This window comes from Neocloeon triangulifer, unplaced genomic scaffold (genome assembly GCF_031216515.1).
Source record: "Neocloeon triangulifer isolate White Clay Creek 2 clone unplaced genomic scaffold, ASM3121651v1 ptg000014l, whole genome shotgun sequence".
NCBI classification, from domain to species: domain Eukaryota; kingdom Metazoa; phylum Arthropoda; class Insecta; order Ephemeroptera; family Baetidae; genus Neocloeon; species Neocloeon triangulifer.
Genome location: NW_026775556.1, coordinates 11,069,893 through 11,090,026, shown reverse-complemented (window position 1 = coordinate 11,090,026; position 20,134 = coordinate 11,069,893). Strand labels below are relative to the sequence as shown.

General features: G+C 38.8%; 4 protein-coding genes across 5 annotated transcripts; 2 read left to right on the top strand and 2 right to left on the bottom strand.

The window, feature by feature from the left end:
- Positions 1-256: 256 nt before the first annotated feature.
- Positions 257-2,736, top strand: LOC132199937 (BTB/POZ domain-containing adapter for CUL3-mediated RhoA degradation protein 3). Its single transcript, XM_059625051.1, has 4 exons — positions 257-495; positions 554-813; positions 874-1,125; positions 1,181-2,736. The coding sequence occupies exons 1-4, from the start codon at positions 330-332 to the stop codon at positions 1,382-1,384; spliced, it is 882 nt and encodes a 293-aa protein (XP_059481034.1). The 5' UTR covers positions 257-329; the 3' UTR covers positions 1,385-2,736.
- Positions 2,737-2,794: 58 nt separating this feature from the next.
- On the bottom strand, positions 2,795-6,233 carry LOC132199932 (cysteine--tRNA ligase, cytoplasmic). The gene is made up of 13 exons (XM_059625044.1): positions 6,131-6,233; positions 5,797-5,967; positions 5,293-5,694; positions 5,084-5,230; positions 4,891-5,031; positions 4,627-4,837; positions 4,324-4,565; positions 4,036-4,269; positions 3,841-3,982; positions 3,496-3,710; positions 3,272-3,434; positions 3,019-3,221; positions 2,795-2,969 (listed from the first exon to the last, which is right to left on the bottom strand). The coding sequence occupies exons 2-13, from the start codon at positions 5,872-5,874 to the stop codon at positions 2,847-2,849; spliced, it is 2,301 nt and encodes a 766-aa protein (XP_059481027.1). The 5' UTR covers positions 5,875-5,967; positions 6,131-6,233; the 3' UTR covers positions 2,795-2,846.
- Positions 6,234-6,537: 304 nt separating this feature from the next.
- LOC132199934 (cytokine-like nuclear factor N-PAC) lies at positions 6,538-19,172 on the top strand. Its single transcript, XM_059625047.1, has 12 exons — positions 6,538-6,850; positions 6,941-6,977; positions 7,373-7,461; positions 7,522-7,663; positions 8,968-9,093; positions 9,524-9,709; positions 9,814-9,987; positions 17,355-17,465; positions 17,825-17,926; positions 17,987-18,149; positions 18,555-18,734; positions 18,809-19,172. The coding sequence occupies exons 1-12, from the start codon at positions 6,816-6,818 to the stop codon at positions 19,006-19,008; spliced, it is 1,545 nt and encodes a 514-aa protein (XP_059481030.1). The 5' UTR covers positions 6,538-6,815; the 3' UTR covers positions 19,009-19,172.
- LOC132199931 (leucine-rich repeat and immunoglobulin-like domain-containing nogo receptor-interacting protein 3) lies at positions 10,047-18,408 on the bottom strand. Of its 2 annotated transcripts, XM_059625043.1 has the most exons (6): positions 18,184-18,408; positions 17,817-18,122; positions 13,502-15,367; positions 12,759-12,906; positions 12,532-12,672; positions 10,047-12,100 (listed from the first exon to the last, which is right to left on the bottom strand). In XM_059625043.1, the coding sequence occupies exons 3-6, from the start codon at positions 15,343-15,345 to the stop codon at positions 11,426-11,428; spliced, it is 2,808 nt and encodes a 935-aa protein (XP_059481026.1). In that variant the 5' UTR covers positions 15,346-15,367; positions 17,817-18,122; positions 18,184-18,408; the 3' UTR covers positions 10,047-11,425. The 2 variants fall into 2 exon arrangements, with proteins under 2 accessions (XP_059481026.1, XP_059481024.1); XM_059625041.1 differs by lacking the exons at positions 17,817-18,122; positions 18,184-18,408 and adding an exon at positions 16,071-16,450.
- Positions 19,173-20,134: the final 962 nt, after the last annotated feature.

The following is a 20,134-nucleotide window of genomic DNA, read 5'->3' as shown; positions in this document are numbered from 1 at the left end:
TTAAAAAAACAGTTGCAGACCCCGCCCCACAGTTAGTTGCAATAGTACGGTTTGGCGGCAGCACCGCGCTGTTTATGAATTAACCATCAACCCACACACCCCATCTTCAATCTTCATTCTGTCTTGCCACTGTTTCCTGTTCAATTTTCATTGAGTCAGGTGCTAATTTTGAATCAATAATAACTCGATCAGACTCGCGTATGTACCTGCGACTAGCAAATCAAAGATTTTCTCGTCTATTCAAGCATTGAAAAAGCGCTGGTTTTTTGCTTTCGATTGACTGCACGCCCGAAAAAATTCAGAAGAGCAGCGTGCTAGATTGCTCGACAATGTCGGGTGATCACAAAACAGTCATCAAAGGCAACCCTTCGCAGTATGTGAAGCTCAACATAGGCGGATCACTGCATTACACCACGATTGGCACCCTCACCAAACATGATACTATGTTGAGAGCGATGTTCAGCGGCCGGATGGAAGTTCTCACGGATTCGGAAGGTTGAAAATTGATCATTTTTGTCAGATTTTTTTTTTATTTTTTTTTTTTTAATTTCAGGCTGGATTTTGATTGATCGATGTGGAAAACACTTTGGCACAATCCTCAATTATCTGAGAGATGGCAGCGTCCCACTCCCAGACAACTGCAAAGAAGTTGCCGAGCTTTTGGCGGAGGTCAAGTACTACTGCATCGCTGATCTCATCGAGTCATGCGAACTCGCCCTAATGAAACGAGAGCGCGAGGCTGAGCCCATTTGCAGGGTGCCGCTGATTACCTCTCAAAAAGAGGAGCAGTTGCTGATCAACTCAACTGCTAAAGTATGATTTGAATCACACTTCTTGATTAACAGTGCTCATGCGATCATAAACATTTTCCAGCCTATTGTGAAACTCTTGATAAACCGCCACAACAACAAGTACTCCTACACAAGCACATCTGATGACAACCTGTTGAAAAACATTGAGCTCTTTGACAAGCTGTCTTTGAGATTCAGTGGCCGAGTTCTGTTCATCAAAGATGTCATCGGTTCAACTGAAATTTGCTGCTGGGGGTTTTACGGACATGGCAAGAAAGTTGCTGAAGTTTGCTGCACCTCCATAGTGTATGCCACGGACCGAAAACACACAAAAGTAAATTACACAACAAAAAAATTATGCAGACTTAAATACGTCTATAAACTTTCAGGTTGAATTCCCGGAGGCAAGGATATACGAGGAGACTTTGAATATTTTACTGTACGAGAATCGCACAGGACCTGATCAGGAGTTAATGCAAGCAACCTCGTCCAGGGGAGCGGTTGCTGCAGGCATGACTTCGTACACAAGTGATGAAGAAGAGGAGCGCTCAGGCTTGGCCCGGTTGCGTTCGAACAAGCAGAATAACCCCTAGCGCAATTGCCTCCCCCCTCAATCGGGGAGGCCAATGCAGAGCTTATTTCGCTTGTGAGAAACTCACTAATTTCAAAACCTCGACGGTTTTTGCTGCATTGTATTGAATGTTGCCTCCCATACAGATAAATTCCCCACACCACCTTGGGTATGTTTTGTAAATTGCACGTTATGCAAGTTCCTAATTTGTATTTACTAGTGATTGTTGTTGATTCTTTTGGATTTTTATTGCTTCTGCACATCTTAAATTATTCTATCACTCCACCCCCCAAAAACTAGGCCCTGAATGAATGAAAATGGGAACAATTGTTTTTGCCCTAAAATTAATCAATGGATAATCACAATAATAGCTCTTTTGAGGATCGAATTTGAGGCAAATCGGTATTGTGCTTGCTATATTGTGATCTGTATTATCAAGCAGACTGTAATCAAGGATAGTAGTATAACACAGTAAAACAATTACATTATTGATGTGTATTTATTAAGAGCCAAAAAAAATCTGAGACTGCTTGAAACGAATAGCATCTGAAACATCAAGGCTTGTCTTAAAGCTGAAACGACTTAATTGAATTTGCATCAAAAATGCACAGGGCTTCAATGTGATAATGAGTGGAATGATTTAGGGTTTCCAGATGGCATGGAATCATAATCAAGTACTTCACAAAGATCACTAACTAAGTAACCTAAAACTAAAACAAGCTGCACTCGGCCAAAAAAATTATTCGATGTTCAAACTGTTTTCATATTAAAATTTAATCATTCAATGGATTCAGCGCAATTAAGTGCCAAAGAGAAATTTTAAGGCATAATCAGGTGTAATGGCATTAAATTAAAAGTATTTATATTCATATTTTATAATTATATATTAGTTGTGAACAGTATGCTTCTCAGCAACATTGTTCAGAAGTTAGTAACAAGTAACAAAATGTTGAAACATTCCTCTTTTCTGCCGAGAGATAGAATAAGTTTTTGAAAAATTGAAATTAATTTTCATGGTTTGTAAGGAATACAAAATTTTATTATTACTTGAATCCTAATCTGTTCAATTGCAAACACCAAGTAAAATTATGACAATTATGTTATTAAGATCAAGATCTAAGAAAGATCTAAGATAGAGAACATAAAAAAGTGATTAGCTGTGGTATTGTTGCTGTGGCTATTCATACCAGCAGCAGCCAGCAACCATATTTAAATGGATTGTTACTACATAGACAGATCAAACTGTATAATTATCATGATATGATGTAAGAGATTCATATTGAAAATGTTTTAGATTGTCTTAACTTTACAATGTTGGGAACTTCACTCATTATAAAAATTAATAAATATAATACCTGAAACAATGATGATTTTTATTGAAACTTTTAGCATATTCTTTGTTATTAGATTATCAAAAGAAAAATCAAACTAATTACCATAAGAAAATTAAAGTACTATAACTTTATTGTTATTAAAAAATCATGTCACTTTTCAGCCTCTTTGAGGTAATCATTGTATTTCTTTTCTTGTGCTTGGTAGGCTTTAAGCAATTTCTTCTGCTGACCCTTGGTTATCTCATTCCCATCTTTGTCGTGGGTAGGCAAGCCCTAACACAATATTTTTATATTATATGGTTGTGGAAAAGGGGCAAACTACCTTTTCGTCAAACTTCGAGTATTTTTCCGTTTCTTTCAAGAACATTTCTGATGGCTTGATCTTTCTCTGTGCCAGCAAAGCTGCCTGTTCAGCTTTCTTTCGCTCTTTTTCCAACTGCTTGGCTTCCTCCTGTTTCTTTTTAAGTTCTCGCTCTCTCAAAAGCTCTTCTCTTCCAACCAATTTGATCCCAGCAGGATGGCCAGCTGTTAAGAACTCAAATGTACTGAACGAAGACAATTTCAAACAAGCAAACCTTCTTTGTCCTCTAATCTAACTCCAACATTGGGCAAAGCATCGTCTCGCAGACTGTCACACTCTTTTAAAATTGAACGAGCATTCAAAGTTCTGGCCTCTGCTCTCACATTTTCTCTGAAGTTGGCAAGGATTTGAAGATAAGGCATTACCAGTTCTTCCATCTTTAAAAAAAAACATTATTTTAACAAAATATTACAGATTTTGTGATAAGTCAAAATGTACATTAGCTGTTCCAGAGCTCGAGATGGGAAAGCCAATACTTGTGTCACTAGTGATAACGCCAAACACCTTCATGATGCGAGTGATGTATTCTGCAACATTTTTAAGCAGCAATTTGTTTGGAGCCTCCTGGCTAATCTTCTTCGATTGAAGGTAGTTATTGCAAGTGTTGACCATCTCTCGAATTTCATCCAAAACTCTTCTTGTATCAATGTTATCTAATCAAGCAGTTGGTTAATATTAGGATTTAATTAAGACCAGTTGGGACCCACTGATACCAATGATCTCAACAAGTCCCGAGTACGGTCTCGATAGGTCTTACGTCCGACAAAGGATATAAATGCTTACCACACAAAGCAGCGTGGATGGCTGACTTCGCATCACGGAATTTGGAGTCAAGCTTGAGTTCTGTCTCACCCCACTTATCAAAAGAATCCAGAGTTGTTCCTCCAGAACAGCGAGTCAAATCTTTTACATTGAGAAAGAATTCCTGAAGAAGAAATGTAAAGAATTGAAATTTATTTATTAAAATAAGTATCTTACACTCAAATATTTCTCAAATGACGTGGCTAACTCCATAGTGCTTGCGCTGTAGTCTAAAGTGTCTTTCCAAGAGTGAAGTAAAAACGCAATCCTCAATTGCCGTGCAGTGTTTATGCTCAGAGCATCACGGATGGTGATGAAATTCTTCAGGCTCTTGGACATTTTGCAGCCTGCAATGGTTAAATGTCCGGAGTGCAAAAAGTAACGCACCCAGTGATCATTGTCGAAGTAGGCCTATTTAATAAATTAATTTTAAATTTTCTATCACCACAGCAATAAATTGCAAACCTCAGCCTGGGCCAACTCATTGTCATGGTGAGGAAATTTAAGGTCAACACCTCCAGTGTGGATATCCAGCGACTCTCCACAAATTGCAGAGGCCATTACGGAGCACTCGATATGCCAACCAGGCCGCCCTAGACCCCAAGGCGAATCCCAAGATGGCTCACCAGGCTTTGAGTTTTTCCACAGAGCAAAATCAACTGGAGACCTTTTTTCTTGCAGCTTTTCCTTAGAAACACTCAAATCACCTAACAAAAAACGTTTGAAATATATTATTAAGGGAGCATATTATTATCTTTAATTATTTACCTTCTCCCTCCTGCAAACTCTTCTCATCTCCATAGGCTTCAGGGACAAGTTTGGCATAATGATGGCCATTTTTCTTGTCGAAGGCCAAAACATCAAAATATACAGAACCATTTGACTCGTAAGCAAAGCCATTGTCCATCACTTTCTTAGTGTACTCGATGATCTCTGGAACATATTCGCTGACTCGAGTCAGAACATGGGGAGGTTGCACCTGTAGCAAAAGATTATTTTTAAATTAAATAAGGAAATGCAAAAAAAACTTACATTTAAAGCATCCATGTCTTTGTGGAATTCTGCCTCCCAATACCTAGGCAGCTCAGCAAAAATTGAGTTGTCTTTCACAGATGCCCCAAACTGCTTGTCCAGCCAGTTAGACAAAGGATCTTTAGCTTCAGTTAGGAAGGCCTATGAAAATTCCAATACTTGCAATGTCAGAATTTTTAATTTACTATGTTACGGATTGGTTCTCCTTTAATGAATTTTCGTCCTTGCTGACATATGCTGCTTCCAAATTTTTCAGGGCAGCACTGACCCTCTCTAGCATGCCCTCCAACATAGTCCTCTTGTCCTGATCATCAGTCTCTTTGATATTGTCTTTCAAAGCCTTTTTGATAGATATTATTATTTACAAAAATAATTTTCATAAATTATTTATAAATAACTTACGTCCAACACTTCGCTGGCATCGTCCAGGATTTTCTGCAGCGAATGTCCTCGCTGAATGTACTGGTCATACAAGTAATTTTGTCTGGCTCGTTTGATGATTTTGTCGTCAATATCCGTTATGTTCATAACATACATCACATCATAATTGAAGTAGTCCGACAGCACTCTTCTCATTATGTCAAACGAGATGTATGACCTGGCGTGTCCCATGTGCGAGGCGTCGTACACTGTTGGGCCACAGCTGTACCACAAAACCCTTCTGCCATTTTGAGGAACAAAGACTTCTTTTTGTCTAGTAAGACTGTTGAACAGTTTCAGTTGAGGCTCGTCTGAACTGCTTTTTGGTGGGAGCCAATTGGGCTGGGTTCTCTTTGCCATCTTCGAACTGTGTGCTCTCACGATCTTAAATAATTTGTAAATAATATTATAAAAATAATCTAATATAAGACAAGAAGGTATGCATTTGGTTGGAAAATCACAGCATATAATTTAATACATAATTACCAATGAAAAATTTGTAAGTGTCTCTTTTGGCTTGATGGTGACTAAAATTCTACTTCTCGCTACAAGCTTGTAGAGCATTAAGTTAAGAACCGAAATTCCACAGAAAGCGTCCTAATCAGCGTATTTTCCTGTTGATAATGCACACTAAAGTCAGCAACAATGTTTCATCATCTGAAAAAAGTTGTGCATTTTTATACGGTGATTGTATAATACAACATAAAATGCATGAAAAAAAATTCGTTTATTTCTCAAAATCAACACAACAGGCTAGATTCATTAGCATGTTTAAACGTTTAAATTGATTGAATCTGATCCAAATTCGAATAAAACTTACGTTCATTCACACGTCGCCGCAAGCCGGAGATAAACACAAAATTTCCACATGTACAATGGCCCCGGCCACTCCCACTCCCCTCTTTCCTATTGGTATTTTTATCATTTTTTGTTAGAAGAAAACGTATTAAGGCTTTCAATAAACGGTTAATGGGGCTATTTTTTAGAAACTTGTTGTCGCTGGAAATTTTTCCCAATTTTTTTATTCACACAATTGAAGTAAAAAAATTGAGGAGGCTATTATCACAATATTTTTTTACTTTTATTGACATTTTAAATTTACCGCCGCATGATCACCTTCAAATAGTTGATCTTTTTAACGAAGGCGGCGTTTTCCAGCGCTGCGATTGGTCAAAATGCGGTGCGCGACGTAATGTTTACAAATATTGCCTGCACAGTGGCGACATCACACGTGATATCCATGTTGACTTACATGTGCTTCCGTGGGACGCCATCGCGTTGTTTTCGCGCCTATTTTTCATGATTATCGCCGGTTTTGGCCAAATTTAGCTCAGATTTTAGGTTTTCGTCTTGCGAAAGGACCAAATTTCGATCAGGGGAATTTCCAACTAGCCTGGAAAACTGCAACTTTACGTCCTTGAACGTGATCACCTGATCCCGAGGGGAACGAAGCCAACGCCGCTTGCAAATTCATTTCTGACGCTCAGTCGAAAGTTGCCGCGATAATGGGTGAAGTCTGGAAAGTTGGTGATTTGGTGTGGTAAGTGTCGATTTGCAGACAACCTGAGGCCCTAAGCCAGCGACAGGGCAAACCAAGAGCTCGTCCTTATTGTTATTCTCCTTGTTTCAGGGCTAAGATGAAGGGTTTCGCACCATGGCCTGCAAAGGTGAGTCGACTCGAAGAGGCCGCCAAACTTGTTTTGCATCTGCCTAAACAAGAATTTCACACATCTTCCTCTAAGGGCGGCATGCCGATCCGAATATCATACCTTGTCTATTACCCATGAGTACCGTACACGAAATTGTCAAAATTTGTCAAATTTTTAACTTCTTATTCACTAAATAAGTGGTAGAACTTTTGTATCAAGCTCAAAATTGCATTTTTAAATGACAAATTTTGGTTTAAAATCACTTATAGCGTAACTTTATATTCTGTCAATGATTTTAGTCATTTTACATGGATTAAGAATCCAATTAATCATATTTCAAATCTTGCATCTAATTCTCTTCATTTGTGTGTCTTTTCTCGATTGGCCTAAATAACTTGAGTAACTTTTTGCAGATTGCTGAGCACGACCCTGAACAGCAGAAAAGGCCTGCAGCTAAGAAGGGGGGGAACCAATGGATATTCTTCTTTGGCTCCAATAATTAGTGAGTTTTGCTAAAGTAAAAATGATTAAAAAAATACCCCATCTTATTTGCATCTTCCAGTGCATGGATCGAAGAATCAAATCTGAAGCCATACTTCCAGTTCAAGGACACCTTGTCGAAGACGAGCAAGGCTGCTCCTTTCAGGGAGGCTGTCGAAGCCATCGAAGAATACGTGGAGAACCAGCGAAAAGGTGGTGGAAATGTAAGTATATTTTATATTTATTATAGCCACTGATTGTTAGTAGTTGTGCTTGGTGGAATTCTTGCTGCCCTAGGTTTTTTTTTTTTTTTTTGAGGTTGTATTAATGATGGTAAATGATTACCGAGATCTCGGCTTGAATATATCTCAAAAGTAAGGGAAATTGATATTTTGCCAATTGATACTTAATTTATATTAAATGTCACGGAATACTAGAAGTCATTTTATTTTAATTAAAAAAGATGAAAATAAAAATGTTGACCTTCTGCTTGATTTGAAATGTAAATTGTTTACATTTTAATTTTTAAATTATACACCAAATTGGTCAATTAGACACATTATGTTCACATTTTAAGTACAATTATAATTGAATAATTATAATATCCATAAAATATAAGCAAGTGTTTGTAATTCTTTTTACTGGTATTACATTAAAATTTATTCAGATAAATAAAGTAAAATATAACATTAATTTTATTTGTTTGGAGAAGTTGACACTGGAGGAGAAGATCATGGAAATGAAGAGATCAGGATTTTTCCTCATTGCAGATTTTTTTTTTTTAAACAGATGGCTCCATTTGTTTTTGAATAAAATCATTTTCTGCAACGAGGAATAGGCCCGATCTCTTCATTTCCACTATTTTTATTCTTTGATATTCGGTTTTTACTTTTTATTGTAGACTAAAGGGATGTGTAGATATTTAATTTAAAAATTTCTCAAAATAAAAAGCAATTTTGCTTTCTTTGCTTCGAAGTCCAAAATTTCCAAATAATGCTGTCTGCTAAGAACACAGGAAGGTTAATAGGCCATTTACTTTGAGGATTATAATTTATCTTTCTCTCTGCACTTTCTATTTATAATTTCAATGCCATTTTCTCATGAGGGTTCAATGTTCTAAATTAGGTTGTTATGAATAATTGAATATGTATCCTAAAATTTTAATAGAAATAGAGAAAGGTGTTCTCAATGAGATTTTACTATCACGCCACATTGAACATTTTTAAAACTCGCAGAGAATTATCAAAGTTTCTCGACAATCAAATATTGAATCCCTCATAGGAAGATTTTTTTTTAAATCTTTATCCACAAACAGCCCAGAGTCCCAGACTAAAGATTTTATTGTTGGCATAAAAAGACATAGCGCTTCTTTGGTTATCCCAGATATTTATTTCAGGATGCATATTTCAAAGAGGCAGAAAATTAACTAGAAAGTTTCAATGTGGGTTAAAATATTTGAAGGATTCTTAGATGGTTAAGAACTTTGACCATGATGTTTGTTGTCTTATTTTTAATATACTTGTTGCAGATCGGTGAAAGTGCTTCTGATGCAGAATTCAATCGCCTGCGTGAGTCGTTTTTGGACGACGACAAAGGTCGCACACCTGCCAAGGGCGAAGGACCAGCCGTGACGCCAAAGCAAAAAATCAAGAAGGTATGTTGATTTTTTGTAATATTTTTATATCATCCAAATTTTATGCCAATATATTTTTTAATATCTGTTTTAAACGTCGGATTAACTTGTATAATTATTGTGTTAATAGAAAGTCAGATTATCTTTACGTTGTTAGTAAAAATCTTTGATTTTTTTGTTCGATGAATTTTTTTTTTTCATTTTGACTTTAATTCTTAATTCCTAGTAGTAAAACGTGCTCCAGATATATCTCTGGTGTGTACTTATGCTCGTGTTAGTAAAGCTAATAATATGGCAGCTTGCAGTTCACATAGTTTTCTATGGCACTGACACCCCTTTTTAACCAAACTGAGCTTTTGCACTCTGAAAAACCAATTGATTTTTTTTTTAATATTTACATTAAATCATTATTCTAATAAGCTTTATTTATGATATACTAATGTTTTTCTAGGATATAAAGAAAAGTCGTCTATCGGAGTCTGCAAGTAATGGTTCGTCTGCCAAGAGACCTCGCAAAGGCTCACAAGGACCCGAGGAAGACGCTGATCTCGACTCAACTGGTTCTGTGAACCATGCGTACCGCAAGCCTGCAGCAACAACCAGTCTGCTTGATCGACCTTCTAATGTTGTTAGACCTGTGAGTTTTCAGTGGCAAAATTTAAAACTATAGATTTGAATTTAGTTTTTATTTTTATTTTATTTTTATGATTTCTAAATCACTACTTTCTACCTTAATTTCAGGACACTCCTCCACTTGACATAGAGGGTGTGACCCAGACGTTGAAAGAGAAAAACATAATGCCTTCGATGCTAAAGTTTGGTTTTCTTGGACTGGGCATAATGGGATCCGGCATAGTCAAGAACCTCTTGAACTCGGGTCACTCTGTCATCGTTTGGAATCGTACACCAGATAAGGTAAGTCAAGCTGGCGACTTTTCTTTTGGGGAATTTTCATATAATGAAAACTGTGCTGATTTTGCTGTAAGTTGAGGTCAGTTTATTTTGTATAGCTACAATCAGTGAATAGGGCAGGTTGATCCTCTCACTAGCAGCGAGTGACAAAATATAAACCCTGGCAAAAGCTTTGATACAATTAGAATATTTTTGGTACCTATGCCGTTTTTCACTGCGTCAATTTTTCCGCAATTTATTAAACTAAGTTGTAAAAATTCGTAGATCGTGAGAAAACCAAGATGCGTTTCAGAATTCAGCCTTTTTAGTCCTTATCTTTTATTTTTTTTCTGACAAGTTTTTCAGACATTCAAATATAACAGATAGCAGGAACATATATTTTTCCTATTCAACAAAATATATAATCCTTACTGTAGTTGGTTAGTAACCTAAAATGCTTCAAATGGGTCCTACTGTAAATTGTCTTAACATTAAATTGAAAAAAATGCTCAAATCGACATAAGTAACCTAATCCATCAGCGTATATTATGTTAACAACTCTTAGCGTACATGAGCAGTTACTGATATATAAAAACATCAGATTAATCAGATTAGACATAAAACAAAAGTGACTTTAAGAAGGTTTTCAATTAATGGGAAATTCAATGATATTTTACCACCAAATATCAACACATCAGTGCCATCAGTTGCACATTTAAACTTTTTTACAATTTAATTTTTATAATTATCTGATATATATTCATTTGGAAAAAATATTATTTTTTTCTTCACTATTGACCATGACATTTAGTCTTTTCACTCTGGATATTCCTGCATGGAAATTTATTAATCTGTATAGACAATCATGTTATGTAAATGTATGTTATAGGTCGGAACTATTTAAATGTTGTATAATTATACGGCCTGTAAAAATTCTTAAAACTGGTGCTCATTTATGTGTTCTCTGACACCTTTTAAATCGGCACGCGCAGGGTCTCAAAATCTTTGTGTAGATGGCTCAGGTAACATATTTTGTCACCTGAAAGGGTAGCCTTTTTTCAGAATATGGTTTCAAAGCTTTATAGACAACTTGCAAAAACAACAGCAAAATTATTTTGAGACTAATTATTATTAATGCAGAATAATATAATACTTGGACATGATCTACGATATTATAAGGAGTGAAAACATGAATATCAACAACACGAGTAAATCGAAGGACAGAGGAAATATGCACGACGTTGCTCACTACAGTGTAAACCGTGATCGAAATGATACGTAGAAAAAAAATATATACCGGTCTTGCGAAATGTCACTGTTGCTTTCGTACGCGGCTCTTTCCAATACCGCCCAGCGGCGCACGCGTGATAATTTTAACTACTCAATTTAATGAATTAATTGCTCCGCGCACCCACGTGTCACGATATCACAGAAATCAAATGTTAATTTTCGCTCGCCGGACTCACAGAGGCGTCTCGTCTCTGCGTCGAGAGCCGCTCCGTTCACGAACCACAACGCCTTTGTCTTGCGGGTCCACTTGGATGGTTGTGTCTTCTAGGGATGCCAACCTGAGCAGGTTGGTCACCTCCTCGGCGCTTGCTTGCTCCTGCCGGGAGTGTCCAGCCACGGCAGATGAAAAATATGGCGAGTTTTGTGGCTCAGCCGTTTCTTCGTCGTCGTCGTCGTCTGATTGCTCGTCCGTGAGTTTTTGCAGACAAGCCTGCAGCCGGAGAGCCAACTCGGCATTGTCCATTGGCGGGACGTAGTGGCGCGGCCTCGGAGGCACGCAAGGGCTCAAAAGTTCGGTAGGGGTGTAGTAGACGGACTGGCGGCTGTGGCACCACAGGTGGTCTTCGGTGCCGATGGCCACATGTCGGAACTCCTCGTCCTCGCAGAACATGGACGAGTCAAAATTGATGGAGTCGGTGCGGCCGCACGCGCCCGACCGGCAGTTCTCCAGGTACAAACTTGGCAGGTTCTCAAGCAGCTTATTGAGCGTCTGCTGCTGGTACTTGTAGGTCTCGCGCAATCGGAATGCCTGATGAGCACTGAATTTCTTGATTCGGTTTCGTTGGAAGACGTAGTTCTCGCGCACCCAGTTGAGCTGATTTGTTGAATAGTCGCGGACGCGCTTCACCTGAAACAAACGTAGATGACACCCGTGTTACATAAGCACAGAAAATCAATAAATTTTCAATTGTTTTCACCGAGCTATATTTTAAATATAGATACTTTTTAATATTTTTGTTTCTATTCAATTTTCAAAAGATAGCATTTGGTCAAAAAAATTGTTTTTAGAAAAAAAGCATATTTTTTTTGCAAACAGAATTAAATTAAATTTTAAATTAATTTGTATTTATAGCTTTATTTGAAACTTCTCGGTCTTTTTAACCATCAGTTTTTCGCACGTAATTCCCTTCACATCTTAACCAACTACGCAATAATCTGTTCGGTCGACAACCCTAAGCTCGGCAAAATTCCTTGTAATTAAATTCAGACCGCGCGTGCACGATAGTGGCCGACCGCCTAATGTAGAGTACAAAAATACACGATCAAAGAATGGCCTACCTGCTCGTAGTATTGACCTCTAATGGAGGTGATGTGCGTCGTGCCAAAGTCTCTGAAGTCTTTTAGATGCTTGATTTGCCCCGTATAGCTCTCGCGTATCCAATCCACCTGCTGAGTGCAGTTTTCCTTGATGCGGTGCACCTGTCGACAAAAACACTAGTCTCAAAACCTCTCCCTCTTGCGGCACGTGCGTTCCCCGCTCAATTTTTTTTTTTTATTTTTCTCACCTGCTGTGTGTAGTTGTCGCGAAGCCTTTCCAGTTGCTGCTTCTTGTACTGCTCGATGGTCTCGAGCACTTGATTGACCTGCCTTGAGCGTGGCGACCGCGGGCTATCCTCTTCGTCACAACAAGGACAGCAGTTTGTACCACAAAACCTGCAAAATAATTGAATTGTTCATTAGGAGACTGACGAAAAAGAGGCGATTATACACGTGATTCATGATTTTTATCGAGCCGGCTTATTTTGGAACCGTGCATTATGTAACACTTTCTCGCGCACCCCAGCGCACCCAAAAGCTCATGGGTGCCAGAAGCAAAAAAAATTTAATAAAATTAAATACATATAAGTAAACACTTTGAATGCGCATGCTAGCTGAAAACCGACTTAATATTTATCTAGTTTAAAATGCTACTTTCTGCGGAAAATATCCACGCTTATTTTAGAAAAGGAAAACATGTTTATGCCGTTTTTATTTCGCTAAGACCACTCGCCAAGCGCAGTGCCAGTTGAACGAGTGCAGTGGCCGTTTCACAAGTAAATGTCTAATTGGCACGCTCTACTTAACCAGCTGCCTTATACAAATCGGGCCCCGACAAGAGAACAAATTACAATAATACAATGCATGCAATTATTTCAATAATCATGGTATTATAAGACATTGCAATTTTCCTTTCTAAGCTTCTGAACTTTGTTTTAATTGTTTGTCCCTCTTTAAGTTTTGCAAGAAATTTATTTCAAAATTAGCTTACCTTTTTACAAGCTTCCGAATTCCTTGCACGATCAGGGTGACTATGAAGAATGCAAGAGCGCAAAGACCACCAAATGCAAGGCTGATATATTGAATCTGGTGCATCGTGATCGGATCCAGCCTCATTATCACAGTCATACTAGCGTTGGCCAGGGCGTTCGAGGCAAAGCATGTATACCTTCCAGCGTCTTCTCTCAATACCCTTGCGATGAGCAGCTCGCCCGCCGGCGAAACTAGAACTCTGCCATTGTCCAGGGGTGTCAGTCCTGCACTGTGCGAGTTTGGGTGGTCGCGGAACAGTGGCGGGCCCTCTCGAGGGTCTTCAGGTGGCGACCAGTGATATGTTTTTCGTTCTGGGGTGAGCCACGTGATCGAAGGGGTCGGATGGCCTGAGAACTTGCATTTGAGTTTGGCCGTGCCACCAAAGCGGAATTGGACGACGGAAGTTTCTTCGATCGGTTCGGGCTGCGTGGCAGTGCAGTTCAAGGCAAGCACCTCGGTCACGAAATCGTTCTCTGCTTTTGGCGAGCACTGCAATTGTTGTAATCCAGGTTGCATTCGAATATTGGAACCAAGGTCTTGCATCCATGAAATAAACCACAAAGATCGACAACCGCAAGCCCACGGGTTGTCTGCAACCATCAGTTCTCGCAGGTCTTTAAGTGACCCGAGTGAGAAGGGGAGCTGCGTAAGATTGTTCCTCCTCAGGTCGAGGTAACGCATTCGAGCCGTGTGCACCAGGGCGTAGTCTTCTATTTCTTGAAGCAATGGGTTGTTTGATAATTGGAGGTGCTTTAAGCTCCTCAAATTTTTAAAGTCTGTGTCTTTCAGCCTGGTAAGACGCGTGTTGGTCAAGTACAGCGACTTTAAGAGGGCGCAGGGTGCAAGGACATCTTTGCTCAACGTAATCAATGGGTTGAAGCTAAGGTTAAGTTGCAGCAACCTCTCCATGTCTTTGAAGATACGCGGCGGCAAGAGTTCTAGATTATTATTTCCCAAGTCGAGGTATGTCAGATCATGAAGCCCATGGAAAAGGGTCGTCGAGACATTTTGTAACTTGTTGTTGGAAAGGTCAAGAGTCTGCAAGTCTTGCAGACTGCTGAAGGACTCCGGTTTTATTTCTTCTATTCTGTTGTCGCTGACCAAAAGGTTGATTAGTTTATTTTGAGGAGGGAGGAAAACGTCCACTAACATCATCAGCAGGTTACCATTGAGGTCGAGTGTTTGCAGCTCTTTCAGGGGCTCGAACGCTCTATATGGTAGCGTGGTGAACTTGTTGTGGGCGAGACTGAGAGTTTCAAGATTTTCTAAACCTTGAAATACCAACTGAGGTAAAATTGAAAGTTCATTTGACGTCAGGTTTAGCAGGCGGAGTGCTTCTTGACGTTCAAACATACGATCGGCCAGTTCGCTCAGGGAGTTTTCGCTGAGATCCAAGTAGACTAGCCCTGTCAGGTTAGCGAACGCATCGCTCGAGACCCTCTGGAGGCCGCCGTCTCGCCAGGATAGAAACGCTAGAGGCATTTTATCAAGCGTACCTTTGACGATTTTGTCCGCTTTGACCCCCTCGAGGGTGAGTCTTTGCGTGGATGGAGGGAGCCGGAGATCTTGCATAAGCCCACCGTGGCACATGGTCTGGTCGGCCGTGCAGTAGTAGCATTGCTTGGAACATGACGCCGGGGGTGCATTTCGGGGCGAGAAGGCATGAACGGATTGCTGGTAAGGCAAGAAGTGTTTGGGCACCTGGGCATCCCCAGACGCAAGCGAGGGAAGCAGCAACACTACGGCCAAAAGCAACCCTGCCGCCACCCCCGCGTCGCTGCGCTTTCGCCTTCGGTTGCGCATATTTTTCTCGATGATTCGTTAGCTGGAATGAGAAAAATGAATTAATATGGTATCGTAATAGAATTTCACAATCGAGAGTTGGTTCATAGTGATTTTAATTAAAGTCAGCTTTTCCTCGATGGGTTTTGTGAGCTCTACACATGTTTCAGCTGCAGCCATAATTTAATAATTCATGAGCTGCGAAATTATTTAGACAAAAATTATTACAAATTAATTTTAATAAAATATTTTCATCAATAAATCAATTTGTTAGAAAAATCCTTTTTAGCTACAATATTTTCACCAGTTATATTAATAATATTTTATTTTAATTTGAAAATTATTCTGGGACATATTTTTACAAACTTAATTTTTATATTAATTGAGGTCAGAATAGAGAAACATGTGGTTTATGAAATATTGGCATTATGGCTGCAGCCCGCAGCCGACACATGTGGAGCAGGATATTGTTTTCGTTAAACAATAAACAACTCGCAAAACCAATCGAGGAAAAGCTGACTTTAGATTAAAATCACCATAATATGGTTTCGATCGTAAGCCGAGCAACTGCGAAACACGCGCTAAATTATATTACTGACTTCATGCGATTAAAATTTCCGGCGACAAATTTCGATTGGTTTTCTATTCCCCGGTCGCTAACCTCAACACAGACAGTGATCGCTGCAAGTGATACAATAATCACAGAGGCTCGCGAACATATTGGATAATGCATTATTGATATTTACCGCTCGGTATTTACGTGGTACGTGTCCTCTGACTGCATTCGGAGATGGTTGGTCGCGAATCGGCACCTTGCTATAACCCGAGAAGCTGTGCACATGGCTCTATTTTCTTTCTAATTGACAAATATTTGTGACCGAACGAAAAGGCAGAAAAGCGCAATGCCATGACCCCTTTAAGCTGACTACCTCAAGCACGTCAACACAATTTACTGAGGCTCGTTTTTTGAATCTAACATGGCCGTCTACGCAATCGCCGTGCTTGAATCGCGGTCGATTCCATTCGAGCTCTGAGGGGTGTTAGCTCGGCAAGGCTGCTCAGCTCACTCGCGCACTCTGCTCTCGGCTCGGCTGCTGCTGCTTTCTTGCTTCAAATGCGCCACGAACGCAGCGACTCATTTTTTAGAGCGGAGGGCGGTGGGAGGGGAACAGAGCCACCACCTAGAGTTGCGCTCGCCGCCGCTACCATGAAATATTGACCGAAGATCCTATATTTACTGATCGTATTGTCGATGCAAGAAACGTCCCTAATCATTGTCGGTCGACAACACAACGATTTTTACTAAATAATGAAATTTTTCATGCGCGAGAAAATAAATTTATAATTCTAATTTTTTTGCTGGGTACCGGCTTTTTTGATCCAGCTGTTAGTATGAAGAGCCAATGCGCAGATGTCTTAAATTGGATTAATTGAATGACGCACATAATAACTTTGCTAACCAATGGCAAAGTTCATGGCTTGGGGCAATGAGAAAAACATTATTGAGGTTGCATGTTTCAGCAATTAAATAAATAAAATTCAACTGCATAATTGCGCTTCAAAGGACTAGAAAGTTTTGATTATGTAATACAATTTTACTTGGATTTATTCGATTGTGACTACTGTGAAAAAGGCTGTCTAATCTATTTTTTTCTTGCTTTCATTTCCTTGATAAAAAGTAGATAATTAAATGGTTAATTTAAATTATATTTGAAAATCCGTGGGACTGAGAAACATTCTCGGCTATTTCAAAGGCTTTTTTTGTTATAATTGCGAGCGTAAAAAGCAAGCACAGAACATTCTAGAAAAAGAGAATGTATTCAAAAGCAAATATTAAAGACACTTAATTTCCTAGCTTCAATGCAGCCAATTTCAATTCTAATGTGAAGCTGTAATGTAAAATTTCCCTTCGATTTTTTTATTATTTACAAAATTTAAAATAAAATAACAAAATTAAAAAAAAAAACATTTTAATATATTCATTTGAATTTTAAATCCTCCAAACTTAATTTTGCATACTCTTGTTTCAGTGCAAAGATTTTGTGAAAGCAGGAGCTGAAGAGTGCTTGACTCCCTCAGATGTTGTCGCCGCAGCAGATATCATCTTCTCCTGTGTTGCCGACCCGAAAGCAGCAAAAGAGGTAAAAACACGCAGTCTCATGATTATTCAGATGGCGCGAGTGATTATAAAATATGAATTTTAATCAAGCGTGTACACTAATCCAATGAGGCTGCAATTAGCATTTGATAATTGCCTTTATTCTTGTGTGGCTGAGTGGATTGAGAAATTGCTGAATCTATTTCTGACTTGCCTTACCCCACCTTTTTGAATGTATCATAATGTCCAAGGTTTTGCAAAAATTAACCATTACAGATGCGCCCAAGAATTCGTTGCCAAATCTTGATATTAACCACCCCTATAAATATATCACTAGAGCCAGGCTGTTTAAAATTTATCTTCCGCTTAGCAAACTTGAAATTTTTACAATTACCCTTGCAGATGGTGTTCGGAAATTGCGGAGTCCTGCTCGAAATCACCCCCAACAAGGGCTACGTTGAGATGACCGGCGTCGATGCTGACACATCACACGACATTGCCGAGGTAATGATTGTATCATTCTAATAAAAGTGACGCTTCTAATGTTGATCTCTTTTGCTTCAGGCGGTTCAAGCCAAGGGAGGTCGGTTCCTCGAGGCTCAGATCCAAGGCAGCAAAAACCAGGCTGAGGAGGGAAGTTTAGTAATCCTGGCCGCTGGTGACAGGTCCTTGTTTGACGAGTGCCAAACGTGCTTCCAAGCTATGGGGCGCAATTCATTTTATTTTGGTAAATATCAGAATTATGTAATTTATTAACTAACCACTTTTTTATGCTGATAAGATACCTGAACAGTTGCACTGGTGGGTGGAAAATTTGCAAAGTCAGGTTTGCACCCTGGCTCTCAATTTGACAAAAATTCATAGCATGGGGAACTACAAAAACAAAAGCGCTCGCAGGCTTTGTAATGTTCACTATGTTGTAAACAGTGATAACAAAGAGGCGCTATCAACTATATTTTTATCTGCATTGCTAAACAGCTTAGCGCACTGTTTAATCTTCCAACAAGAGTGATAGCGCTCCTGTTGGTTGATTTTTTGTCTGTGAAGAGTTTCTTCTAAATAAAATTTTGATCTGTATAATGATGCAAAATAAAATAATGAACCAACTTTAAATATAATTTAATACTTTCAGGCGATGTTGGCAATGCGTCCAAGATGAACCTTGTGCTTCAGCTTATGGCTGGAGTGACCATGGCAGGTCTGGCCGAAGGCATGGCTCTTGCTGACAGGGCTGGACTTCAGCAGAAGGATGTGCTCGAAGTCTTAGAGCTCACCTCCTTAGCGTGCCCCATGATGATAGAGAAGAGCAAAGGTCAGGATCTTAGAAGATATAATTTTTTTAACAATTTAAACTTGGATCGAAATTTGAATTTTTTTTTATTCCAGCAATCATTGACGGAGGCTTCCAGACAAACCTCCCACTGCAGCACTTGCAGAAGGACATGAAGCTCTCCCTGATGATGGGAGACTCTTTGGAGCAGCCACTGCCCCTAACAGCCACAGCCAACGAGGTCTTCAAACACGCCAAGCGACTCGGCTATGGTGACCACGACGCCTCAGCTGTTTACATTAGAGCACGGTTCTGAAGAGGATCTCACTGCACTGCCGCAATTTTCTGTTAAGAGAAACAACCAATCTTGCAAATAACACAAACAGACTCGGCAACATGGCACTGTTTTAAATGTGTCCCAATGACTCTAAAAAAAATACCGAAAGGAGCGACCTCTTCTGTCAATTTCTTTTTTTTTTACTAAGCATTTGTTATATATTGGGATCTATGAATTTTGAAAGCCCTGAGTTTTGTTTTTGAGGTGGGGCCGATCTGCTGAAATGTCACTTTCTAGACTGATGTGTTTTTGAAAAGACCTGCATCCAAAGGTGTGGAACCACAAACAATTTTCAGCTGATTGGCCTTACGCAATTATTTGCATATTTAACTAGGAGATCGATTACGACTTAATCAAGAATTTTGTGTATGATTTATAAATTAAGCTTTAATCGATGTATGTTAGCATTGTACACAAAATGCCAGTTACATTTTTGTTTGATCCCCAATTAATATTATAAATGAAGTCGCGTTTTCAGACCATGTAAATTAACAAATTTTAAATAATTATCTCAAAACTCACAATGACATCAGATTGAGTTTGTTGGTGGACATTAGGAAGAATTTTGTTGAAAGTCTAATTCAAATGTTGAATTTCAGACTAAACGAACATAATTTCTTTTTTGAAAGTGCCGCTCGCTAACTATGAGTAACATTTTGGAGGATTTGATTATTTTTGTACTAGTGGCAGGAACTTGCTGGTGTGTAATTTTAACCCTTTTATGTTGAGCAGTACTACAATACGAAGCTGCTGTTATTTTAAATGTATTTTGTAGCGTATCTTTGTACACAGGAGGTGTGTTTTTAAACACTCATTTATTTTAACTAAAGAAATATTTAGATACATCTGTATGCTCCTGTTTACAACCAACAAAAATTTTGGTTAGAACTATTAATTCTTAAACATCTCGGGTTGGAGATTTAGTAACTTTCATTTGCAATTAAAAATTTGAGGCAACAAAATATTAATTGAAATAATTATATAATATATCTTTGAAATCATGCACTGTTCGTTTAAAATATTAAATGTAAAGTACAAGAATCTAGTAGCTTTTATTCTTCATTTCCCACAAGCAGACTTTGGAATAGTGTTTTAAATCAAATCC

Excerpts from the sequence above, each read along its gene's own strand:
- LOC132199937 (XM_059625051.1), top strand. The coding sequence starts at position 330 with ATGTCGGGTGATCACAAAACAGTCATCAAAGGCAACCCTTCGCAGTAT. Across the intron at positions 814-873 it reads TGATCAACTCAACTGCTAAA|CCTATTGTGAAACTCTTGAT; the intron begins GTATGATTTGAA and ends AACATTTTCCAG. Across the intron at positions 1,126-1,180 it reads CGGACCGAAAACACACAAAA|GTTGAATTCCCGGAGGCAAG; the intron begins GTAAATTACACA and ends ATAAACTTTCAG.
- LOC132199932 (XM_059625044.1), bottom strand. The coding sequence starts at position 5,874 with ATGCTCTACAAGCTTGTAGCGAGAAGTAGAATTTTAGTCACCATCAAG. Across the intron at positions 5,695-5,796 it reads CACTTACAAATTTTTCATTG|ATCGTGAGAGCACACAGTTC; the intron begins GTAATTATGTAT and ends AAATTATTTAAG. Across the intron at positions 4,838-4,890 it reads AAGACATGGATGCTTTAAAT|GTGCAACCTCCCCATGTTCT; the intron begins GTAAGTTTTTTT and ends CTTTTGCTACAG.
- LOC132199934 (XM_059625047.1), top strand. The coding sequence starts at position 6,816 with ATGGGTGAAGTCTGGAAAGTTGGTGATTTGGTGTG. Across the intron at positions 7,462-7,521 it reads TTCTTTGGCTCCAATAATTA|TGCATGGATCGAAGAATCAA; the intron begins GTGAGTTTTGCT and ends TGCATCTTCCAG. Across the intron at positions 9,988-17,354 it reads GGAATCGTACACCAGATAAG|TGCAAAGATTTTGTGAAAGC; the intron begins GTAAGTCAAGCT and ends CTCTTGTTTCAG.
- LOC132199931 (XM_059625043.1), bottom strand. The coding sequence starts at position 15,345 with ATGCGCAACCGAAGGCGAAAGCGCAGCGACGCGGGGGTGGCGGCAGGG. Across the intron at positions 12,907-13,501 it reads ATTCGGAAGCTTGTAAAAAG|GTTTTGTGGTACAAACTGCT; the intron begins GTAAGCTAATTT and ends ATTATTTTGCAG. Across the intron at positions 12,101-12,531 it reads GAGGTCAATACTACGAGCAG|GTGAAGCGCGTCCGCGACTA; the intron begins GTAGGCCATTCT and ends CGTTTGTTTCAG.